The sequence below is a fragment of the Sinocyclocheilus rhinocerous genome, unplaced genomic scaffold (assembly GCF_001515625.1).
Source record: "Sinocyclocheilus rhinocerous isolate Xijiao unplaced genomic scaffold, SAMN03320098_v1.1 scaffold1914, whole genome shotgun sequence".
Lineage (NCBI taxonomy): Eukaryota > Metazoa > Chordata > Actinopteri > Cypriniformes > Cyprinidae > Sinocyclocheilus > Sinocyclocheilus rhinocerous.
This window is the reverse complement of record NW_015637141.1, coordinates 114,461-125,738: the sequence shown is the minus strand read 5'-3', so window position 1 is coordinate 125,738 and position 11,278 is coordinate 114,461. Positions and strand designations below refer to the sequence as shown.

General features: G+C 36.9%; 1 protein-coding gene across 1 annotated transcript in view; it reads left to right on the top strand.

Moving 5' to 3' along the window:
- LOC107748606 (TCF25 ribosome quality control complex subunit) overlaps window positions 1-11,278 on the top strand; it is a gene marked incomplete at its 5' end in the record, with an annotated part of 100,406 nt that overhangs the window by 10,034 nt on the left and 79,094 nt on the right. The window contains 4 exons of the mRNA XM_016563484.1: window positions 830-923; window positions 1,101-1,193; window positions 1,332-1,437; window positions 3,735-3,894. Coding sequence (XP_016418970.1) covers window positions 830-923; window positions 1,101-1,193; window positions 1,332-1,437; window positions 3,735-3,894 — 453 coding nt within the window. The remainder of the gene's footprint in view (window positions 1-829; window positions 924-1,100; window positions 1,194-1,331; window positions 1,438-3,734; window positions 3,895-11,278) is intronic.

Here is an 11,278-nt window from a genome sequence, read left to right as displayed (position 1 = left end):
ATTTAGCAACTTTCAGACCCTTTTAGCGGCTTTTTTCCATAGAATATTCATACTGACAAACTTAGTGACTTTTTTGGATAAACCTTAGCTATGGTTCAGTTGGAGGATTTCGCCAGTGCTGTCCCGTGAACGCAAGGTCTGACTTTCCCGGAGAAGTGTCACCTCTCTCTGCGTTCTGTGCAGTGAGCGGCAGAGAAGCAGCGCAGAGAAGCAGCAACTTAATACTGTCATGTACCGTGAAATACCGGTATAATTTTGAAAAATACCGTGATATAAATTTTTGGTCATACCGCCCAGCACTAATAAATACTATAGAGATATTATTTTGATGAAAACTGCAAGGAGAGATTAGAATTTAGTCAGGTTAAGGTGCCATATTAAATATAACACGTTTGAAAACAAGGCTGTGAGGGATAAACTTGCAGTCTTTACAGTGGCACGCACTGTATAAAGGTCCTAGATCATGTAATTTTCAAGTAATTTAATAGTGTTTTTGTTTACTTAACATTTATTTATTTTTTTTCGGAAAAACCGGTTCATCAACTGAACACTAGGTATGTTGTTTAAATAACCGTGCATTCCAAGTTCTATTGCTTAGAGCCTTGTTGTCATTCCTGTCAAAAAATAAATATGGTGCTACCCTGACTGTCTTTTATAAATAATTCTCATTACAAGCTTGGGAAGATGGTTGGCATGGTGTGTTTTCAAATACACATCATAAGTGAAAGTGACCCAGAGATGGTGTTTGATATATAGAAGAGATGATAATGTGTTTAAAATATAAGGGAATATACAGTACAGCATTTGTTTGTTTTGTTCGTCTCTGCAGAAAGGGCTTTATATAGTTTTGAGTGTGCATTCCACCCTGTGTTCAGCCTGACGTCAGGCACGTGTCGACTGGACTACTGCAGACCAGAGAACAGGTGAGACCTTCATTACAGTCATTATCATGTTGCAGGTGCCGAGAAAGATATGCTGCACACTAATTCTTGTTGGTATTAACGTCTATATTGTTACTATTCATCATTGTTTTTTGGAGCACCATTAAGAGAAAGCATAAATTTTGACGAAATCTCTCTCACTCTCTTCTGTATCTACAGGGCCTTTTATTTAGTGTTGTTCAAGCATATGATATTTCTGGAGAAGAGAGGTTGTCCACGTACAGCCCTGGAGTACTGCAAACTGATTCTGAGGTACTAGCCCACATCAGATTAATACAATAAATTTATCACATTCATAAGACAAAATCCATCATCCATGGTCAGTCAGCCAGACGTATTGTATAAAACATGACAGGTCATTTTTTAAAATCTTTTTAAATATGCTTCCAGTCTGGATCCAGATAATGACCCTCTCTGCATGCTGCTGATCTTTGACTTCCTGTGCCTGCGCTGTCGCGAGTACACCACCCTCATCCGACTCTATGAGGAATGGGAGGTAAAGAACTTATCGTACTGAACTGCCACAACATCTCAATTGGGTTCTAGTCAGGACTTTGACTAGGCCACTCCACAACTTTAATTTTGCAGAGGTTGACTTGCCGCTATGCTTTAGATCATTGTCTTACTGCATAATCTTGTTGCATTTAAACTTCAACTTAAACTTCAACCGAAGACCTGACATTCTCCTTTAGGATATTCTGGTAGAGAGCAGAGTATGTTTCCCTCAATTATTCCCTCAAAAACGTTGCCCAGGCCCTGAAACAGTAAAACATCCTTCCAACAGCACACTGCCACCACTATGCTTGATCGTAGGTATGGTGTTCTTTTTGTAGAATTTGGTGTTTGGTTTACGCCAGATGTATAAGGACCCCATCTTCCAAACAATTATAGTTTCAACTCATCAGTCCACAAAAATTCTCCCAAAATGTTTGAATTTCATCAAGGCAAAATTCGGTCAAGCCCTAAAGTTCTAATGGGTTAGCAGTGGTTTTCTCCTTGCCACTCTTACATGGGTGTCACTTCCAGGGCTTGATCAAGCCTCCTTGGGGGTAGCCTCCAGGGATTTTTGGCCTGCCCAAAAGCGGGACAACTAAGGTTTGAGGAGTTGTTATGAACAGAGGTGGAGTTTATCTGAATCAGGTGATGGTTACGGGGAATTCACACTGGGCGTCGGCATTTAACACTTCTCATTTACTTTGAATGGGTTGAATGGGTTTTCTTTCATCTTGCCCTTGCTGGGTTGTGTGGCGTTCTGTGGAGGTGTGTTAAGGGTGGGTTTTATAGTAGCACTGAGGGGCTACTGGTCTGACAGTGGAAAAGCAGCTTGAGTTAACTACATTGGCAAATACATTATCACACAGGCCCAGTTGGTATTAGATAACCATTTTTGCTTCAGTATATAACATTATTATTAAAAAACTGTATTTACTCAGGTTGCCTTGTTTTGTTGTATTTCCTTTGACGATCTAAAACACTTTATGCACTCAAGCCGGAGTAAAATGCTGCACTAATACAGTCTCATGAACACGCAGTCATACTAATGGCCAAGGTCAGGATTTTTGCTAAATAATAAAAATTCAATTTTCCACCCAACCCTATCATATGCTCTCAGAAACTTGGAAAATACAGCATGATAAGTATGAGAAAAAAATGTACAACTGGAAGGCAATTTGCAGTAAACATCAAAGCAGCTTCCTTTTTTTGGGTTACTGGTCACGAGGAAAACAGACCGTTCACAATGAGTGCACTGTACCCAACAAGGAAGTAACTTGTGATTTACTTGAATCTAGCCAAAAGATTGTCTAAATACGGGCTGTATTTAGTAATCCTAACAAGCCTAGTGATGAAAACTGTGGTCTTATTTGAGAATAAAATAACATTAAGTATATACATATTTTAAATACACAACACCCATGCTACTGCTACTGTTCATGCTACTTAAATATGTACTGCATGCTTTCATCTCAGTAACAAAATAAACTCGTAACAAAAATGAAAGTAGTGAGAAAACAGCAGTTAAGAAATCATCTCATCATGTGGATATGTTTGCACCTGCTCTGTAATTTGGCACTCCAGTCAACTCACTTTGTTTATTTATATAGCATTTAACAAACAATAGATTGAAAGCAGCTTTACAGAATTACAACTTCAAATTCTATTATAAAGCAACTCTCCAGTGTATTCATGTTTTTATTCGCATCTGACCTTGTTGGCTAAAGGAAGAAATGTTCTGATGTCATTTTATCTTGGAGTTATTTTTTTTTAATATAAAAAAACATGCAGCTTTAACAAGGTTTGTGTAGATTCTTATATCCACTGTAGGTATTGTTTGTAGGTTTTAGTCTCTGACCAGTTACTGATGTATCTTCTCAGCATCTTTTCACAACACAAATAACCTTCAATAATGCATATTCAACAGCTGACCAATAAATATTTAATGTTTTTAGTGGTGGAGATGCAGTTGTCAAACATTTGGGACACAACAAGCAATCTGTTATGCTACTAAATAGCTGTGCTTAGCGTCTAAATCAGGGGTAGGCAACGTCGGTCCTGGAGTGCCGATGTCCTGCAGAGTTTAGCTCCAACCCTGAAAAAAAAACCTAACTTGTCTGAAGCTTTAATAATCCTGAAGACCTTGATTAGCTTGTTCAGGTGTGTTTGATTAGGGTTAGAGCTAAACTCTGCAGGACAGCGGCACTCCAGGACCGACGTTGCCTTTCCCTGGTCTAAATAATACACACTTCACACTGGTACTTTGTACATTTAACATTATCTGTACTTCTGTTGATTCAGGTCCATCGAAATCTGTCCCAGCTGCCAAACTTTTCCTTTTCTGTGGCTCTTTCCTACTATCATCTGAGCCAACAGGAAGACATTTCACCTGTGGAGAACCAACAGCTGAAGCAGAAATCCAATGTACTATTGCAAAACGCTCTCATCATGTTTCCTGGTGGTGAGTTTCAGATTATTTCAACTTGTTTCCCACTTTTCTTTAACAAACTTACATTTTGTATTTAAAAACTAACTTTAAGGTAAGAGGGCCCAACAAATAAATATAAACCAAACAGCGCCATGTTATATTGTTTATTGTAAAGAAGAAACCTGGCTGTTAACACAAGTAGAGTGCATAAAATTATGTGTTTAAAGTGCAAAAAATTCATTTTCTTTCTTTCTTTCTTTCTTTCCTTTCTTTCTTTCTTTCTTTCTTTCCTTCTTTCCTTTCCTTCTTTCCTTCTTTCTTTCTTTCTTTCTTTCTTTCCTTCTTTCTTTCTTTCTTTCTTTCTTTCCTTCTTTCTTTCTTTCCTGGTTGGATGTGGAGACAACAACTAATAAAACAGACCTACAACACGCTCCTTATAAAGATTAATAAATAAAAATGTAAGCGGAGAAAACAAAACCAATAGTACTTTGCTGTATTTTATAAATTTAACTGAGAAATGTATCATTAAATTTAAATTAGAAATTTTAACATTGGCTCAACTTCTTAAACCAGAAGAATGAAATGGCTCAAAAAAATGAAATTTTCTCAGTACTTTTTTTTAGGGATGCACCCTATCGGGCCCGATATTGCTCTCCTGTACTCATTAAAATGCTCCATTACTACTTAGCGTGTGAACAGTGCTGTGTGCAGACAAAGAAACACCAACAACAGAGAGTAGAATGGAGGTATTCGAGATTAAGTTGGCTGTTGCATATGAACTTGATGTCCCATCTGAAAAGTGCCTATAATTTGTGTATTTTGAAGAAAATATCCTTTAATTATTCAGTAATTCATGTAATTTTCGTTCATTTTACTCTGACTATAATAACGTACAATATTTGCTTGAATGTGCTAAATTAAACTAAATATTAAGACATTTTACATATTAAAGGGGTCATGAACTGAGAAATCGAAATTCCCATTGTACTATAAAAACATTATGTAAGTTTCATAACTCAAAACTTTCTCATTAGTCTAAAAAGAGCTTATATTGAAGCCAATCTGCCAAAATGACAGGTTGTGGAATGTGCCACTTTAAGTAATAATGTGGCTAAACATCCCCTCCGCAGAATATCAACACCTGCTTCTACATCATTACCTGTTTAGCCCCGCCCACTAGAGAGAAGATCAATACAGGATCACTACTAGACTAAAAAAAAGTATTACCTTTCAAAGGATCCTAATCCTAGGAAAGTGATTATTTATTTTTAACTATGTGGATGTCTAAGTAGAGCATTATTTGTTTGTTCAGTACATTTCACTGTGGATTATTTGGTAAATAAGTTGCAGTTTTGGCGCAGGCTTTGCAAACAGACTTTTACTGTAAGATATGGAACTGACAGTAATACGACAACATGTAAGTAACAGTGTTAATTATAATGCCTAATCTTAAATTAGCATTAGCTCCTCCCTTCCATATGCCTACTCTGCTCTGATTGGTCAGCTGGCCAAGTCTGTTGTGATTGGTCTTTCCGTATACAATGCGTGTCGGAAATGAAACTCCCATTACCATAATTAATTTTTTGCTCCAGAGGGTTACTTGTAAACAGGGTTGGAGGGTTACTTTTAAAATGTATTCTGTTACAGTTACAAATTACTTCATTAAAAAAGTATTCAGTAATGTAATCCAAGTACCACAATATAACAGTAATGTAATCTGATTACTTTTGGATTACTTCAAGTTACATATGTAAATCAAGTCAAAAAAGCAATATCTAAGTACTTTTATTTAACTATGACTTTAAAACTAACAAAAACTATAGTAAAAACTATTTGAAACGATTAAAAATCGTGTCTTGTTTCACCATCTAGATATTACAGCCCATATATATATTTTTATGTAAAAGGCTATGCAGACATCTAGTGGCTATACAGTTTAGTATTACAGTTTTATTTTTTATTTTTATTTTTTTATTTCTTTAACATGTACAAGTAAAAATAAATATAGTTTATACACAACATTAAAAAATTTACACCACATATTAGTCTATTTTAAAATAAGCCTACATTTCGAAATGTATGTCAAATGCTATGATCTTTCTTTTTCATTGACTGATCTGTGGTGTGGGGACTCTCGTGTTGATTTCTACATTTTCCAGCTCATTTTCCGCTAGAAAACTTACACACAACTGCAGTCATGCACACCATGGAATTTTAAATCACTAACAAACACAAAATTTTAGCTAACATGATGATTTCCATGCTAGTCGTACCTGCAAATGTTCAAGTTGTTTGAGTAGCCTTTGTTAAAGCAAGAGTCTTCATGCATAGCTTACGCTGTACAACTATGTTATTTCCTTTATCCTTTTTGAAGACAAAATAACTGAAATTTCCAGACATGAAAACGTTTTTCCCAGCAGGAAGCATCGTAATTAACTGTAGCAGCGTCTCATCCCGCGTTTGAGGAGAATAATTGTAGATGGCTGTTATTTGCGCACGCACCAGCAGGTGGCTCACGTGAGTCAATTTGAGTGTCAAAAGAAACAGAAACTACTGTATGATGAATAAGCGCTAAATATAGTGTTATTATGTCAAAAACTCATTTATTTAATTTTAAATTAAACAAATGTAATCCTGATAGTATTTCCACTTTTTACAAAATGTAACTGTAATCTGAATACTTTGTTTTTTTATGTAACTGTAACGGATTACAGTTACTAGATTTTTGTATCCTGATTACGTAAAGCCGTTACAAGTATTCCGTTACTCCGCAACCCTGCTTGTAAACATGCTATAAGGTTACAAAAATGGCATCGATATTACCTTATCAATTCGAGCCCGAGTCTGAGGATGATACCGATGCAGTCGCCAACCGGAAACTCTATGGCAAGCACGACTTGATCTGGTAGTTTCTCAGTGGTAAGTTTAAACTTTGTATGTGGTACTTTACGTGATGTGACAGCAGTTTTATTGCATTCATTATTATTATTATTTACTTATTTGAGGTGCACATGTGGGAACTGTGTTAGAATGCCCAGTGAGGCTGAAAACACAGCGTCTTCCAGGGCTCCAGACTGCGACTAAAACGGTCGCATTTGCAACTAAAAATATTAATTTGCGAGTGAAGTTTTTTGCTGAGGTCGCCACTGGCGACTATATAAATGTACATGTTATGATTTAAAAATTTGCATCTAATGAATTTTTTTTTCTGATTGTTTTGCGATCACATCTTTTGTTAAGTTGACATAATAAACGGAGTAGATGTGCATCAAAGTTTTAGTGGAAAATCAGTCCTCATCTCTGCTGAACAGCAGCGTTGATGGCACATCTGCTAAAAGCAGCTCCAGATGTGCAGCACGAGAGAGCGGAGATGTGCAAAGTAAAAGTGCGGAAAAGCAGTGTCTATTTCATGCGCAACTTGAACAAACTGCAACAGGTAAAGCTGTCAGCTGTGTGGATATTAGGGCTGGTCCGAGTACCATTTTTTGAGCTTCGAAGCTTCGGTAGTAATCAACACCGAATATTCAAAGCTTCGGAGGGAGGGGGCTGAACATATTCTTCTCTCTAATAAAGGCAGGAATCTCTGTGTGTCTGTTTGCATTTTTATTATGTCGAGAATAGGGTTGTGACGGTGAGGAAATTTTCCCACCGGCTAATCGACGTGTGACAACACGGATAATACCGGTATCAACGTGGGGGCAGGGGCGTTTCCTCTTTTCCTCGCTTTCCTTTGCTTTTAAATAGCTTGTAAATGCAACGTACACATTTTACTTTCCCTTTCAAATAGCGGCAATTCGGCATAAAGCAATTGCTCATTTTTAGTTTGTTTGATTTTTCCTTCTTTTGCTCGTAGAAAAAACAAGATTTGGTTTTTAAAAAGCCTTTTTCCAAAAGGTACATCTGGAAAAAGGGGGATCGTCTTATAATCAGGGTCGTCTTATATTCGGGCCAATACGGTAAATGATTTTTATTAGGCCTACTATAAAAAATCAAAACAACGGCGGGGGTCGGTGCCGCGGTGGGCAAGTGACGTAACCGGTGTTGTGGCTTAACAACGGTATCACCGTCAGCACAGTCTATGCACGTTTTTATCATGTGTAAAATTACTGATTAACATGGCGGATAAAAGCAGCTCGTTTTTTACACCAACAATATAGGCCTACTGTAGGCTACTACTTACAGAACTTTTACAGATTTTTCAAACTTGATGTGCTGTTGTGGTAGGCCAGTTTCAAATCGCATATTTGGCACACTGCCTTTGTCTTGTCATCACTCAGTTTAAAGTGCTCCCACACAGCTGAGGTCTTCGGCATTTTTGTCTTCTCTTCCAGATGAACTGAATCATGACATTCATGACTCATGGGACTCATGGGTTCACTCATGGGCGATTCATATTCAAGCGCAAATGAAAACCGTTTTGCGGGGGATGCCAGGTGTTTGAAAAAAAAAAGAAAAGAAGAATATTCGAATCTCAAAATTGAAAATCGAATGCCAACCCACCGAACGAATATTCGAATAATCTAATATTCTGGTCCAGTCCTAGTGGATATTAGCAATATCATAACAATTCTATAATCGACACTAGGGCTTCTTGTTATCAAGATCTTTAGTCTATGTTCTGTGTTCTGTTAATGCGTGAGCTTCATATTATTTGCCGTGGCGGAGCCAGGATGTTTTTATAGGGGTGGCCAGGAAGGGGCCAGCAACCAGTCTGGGGTGGCACAGAAATCTTCATTATTTCAATATAAAAATGTGATTGACTATAAAGTATTGGACTGTTTTAGTGCCTAAAACACAACTGAATACAATTTTCTACTAAATTGTAATTGAGATATTTGTGAATTAGATCAAGTAATGCTGAGTGAATATAACAATTTGTGTATTAGTCCCCACCTCCAGGTATTTTAATAAAGGGGCTCACTATAGCTATATTGCTCAGTCAGCTTGGTTCTGGTTCTCAAACCCCCCAAAAGCTTGTTCTCCATCATTGCATACTCATTGATGAGACATGCAGATAGTACCAATAAGAATTGGTTAATAAAAAAATAAAAATAAAAATAAAAAAAGCCCGGAAGTCAGCAGCGCATAAATGCCAGAATGTAAAATCAGTTATTTTATGCATTTAAATGGTTTCATTTTCGTTTGTAAAAAAAAAAAAACAGCTTACGCCTTATATTGTGATCTCGAATTGCACAATATTTTAGTACATGTATTTGAGAGACGTTCTTTAATGTGATGCTATACAAACATGAATGCACTAATCGCCTTTTTGGTAATTTCATGGCTTAACTGACGACAGAACTATATTGTATGTTCATAGTTTCTTGTTAGCTTTATTTATGATGAAGCGATATAGAGCCTGCGCATTATATTCGCGTAAAGTTGAAGAGTGTGCGCCGTGAGCATGGTAAAACAGCTGTCAGGACAGGAAAGCTTGTTTTACTGACATATACCCTAACAACATCTCACCAGACTGCAGTCCACTGTTGTTCTACTGGGGCGTATTACAGAAAGATCCTAACTTTAAAATCTTATCTTAACTGTTTGGTAAACATGGTAATTTCAGTTTGGACCACATTTAGGACAAAAGCTATTACACAACAGTGTTTCCTAAGTGTGTTATCTTATCTTAAGTACAGATAGGAATGGGGTATTACAGAAACCTCCTAACTTGACAAAAAATCCTAAAAACTGTCTTAACTTTAGGACAACCCCACAGCTGTCCTAACTTCAAAATTATTTGAAAGCTAACGGAAAAAACGTTTACAATTGCGCTGTCCAACAATGGTATTACATTTATTAATAATTGAAAATGAAGAACGGAGATGTTTAATGGTAGATAGACTCTTGGAGGACCCTGAAGATGTTACATTTTGATGACAAAACACTTATAAGTAATTACAGACTGCCGTGCAACATGATATTACAGTTAGCACAGGAACTGCAATTAGCAGAGACCATCAAAGCGTCACGGAGCATTACCGGTTATATTGCAAGTGACTAATGCCTTTACGTTTTTTTGCAAAAGGCGATTTTCAAAGTGAAGTAGCTTCTGTTATTTTGTTTACCTCATCAGCAGCTTGCGCAGTGTTGGTTGCTTGGTAACAAACCTGAGTGGATTGTCGAGCTTGATAATGCAATTTAAGATTTCCTAACTAGAGATAAGATACGATTTTGTAAGAAAGGATAAGAATCCCAAATCAAGTTAAGATTTGCTTCTGTAATACGAATTTCTGAAAAATCCTAATTTAACATATCACATCTTAAGTTAAGACCTAAGATCATATCAGGTCATATGGGTTTTCAGTTTATAACGTAGCTATCCTTCAATGTAAACAGTCTGCAAAGTTGTTAATCAAAAAAGTGCATGATAAATAAAGATATTGTCTCTCAAAAGAGAGTCGACTCTGAACCGCCTTAACGAGTCATCATATTTTCTAATCTTCTGCCTTTTACCTATATACGTCACAAGTTAACACATTTGCATAATCCCTGCCTGCCCGCGAAATACGAACACTCTGACCTGCCCACAAACACTTCCGCTAGTTAGTGTTTTTACATCATGTCGCGAAGACCAGGGCTCCAGACAAAAAAAAAATCAATTAAGGAGCCATTGGCTCCTATAAGAAAAAAAATTAGGCGCCAAATTATTTTTTTAGGTGCCACAGAATAAACATGTTTTATTATTTTTTTTAACACTTAACATTTCAGTCATACTGTCATGTGTTTGTCTAATCTTTTCTTGTCTTTATCAGCATTTTAATCCATCTTTTAGATGTCCTGGGAATACAGCACGTGCTTTCAGATGGAGCGGCATTTACTACACAGAGCTGTAGTTCACTGACAAGCTACGCAAAATTGTGTTCAAAATCGCAGACGAGTCATTGCCGATTATGAACGCGATTTTGCATAGCTTGTCAGTGATCTACGGCTCTGTGTAGTTAATGCCGCTCCATCTGAAAGCACGTGCTGGAGATTTACTACTAATCACAGAACCGGCTTTACTGACGGGATGCGCATGGAAATCACATTCGATTATTTGCACAGCCCTACCTGGGAACTAAGGATCACTTAAATTAGGAACTAAATGTCTTTTCCAACTTGAGAACTATATACAGTCACAAATAATTATTTATTACACAGAGTCTGTGCCAATATCACAGACCATAACTATATCAGCATCACTTGGTCATTGTAGTTTGGGCTCCTCCTCAATGCATCCTATAAATGCCATCATATGTCTTGCACACATACAGTCTGTTTTTCTTCATCAGTAACATGCAATTTTATAGGAGTTGAATTTTACCTTTAGCTCCTTGCATTCTTTCTTATGTCAACAGGTTAAGTAAAAATATGAATATGCAATATAGTGCATAAATTTAGCGAAATGCTCCTATCCTATATAGTTTTTTTTTTT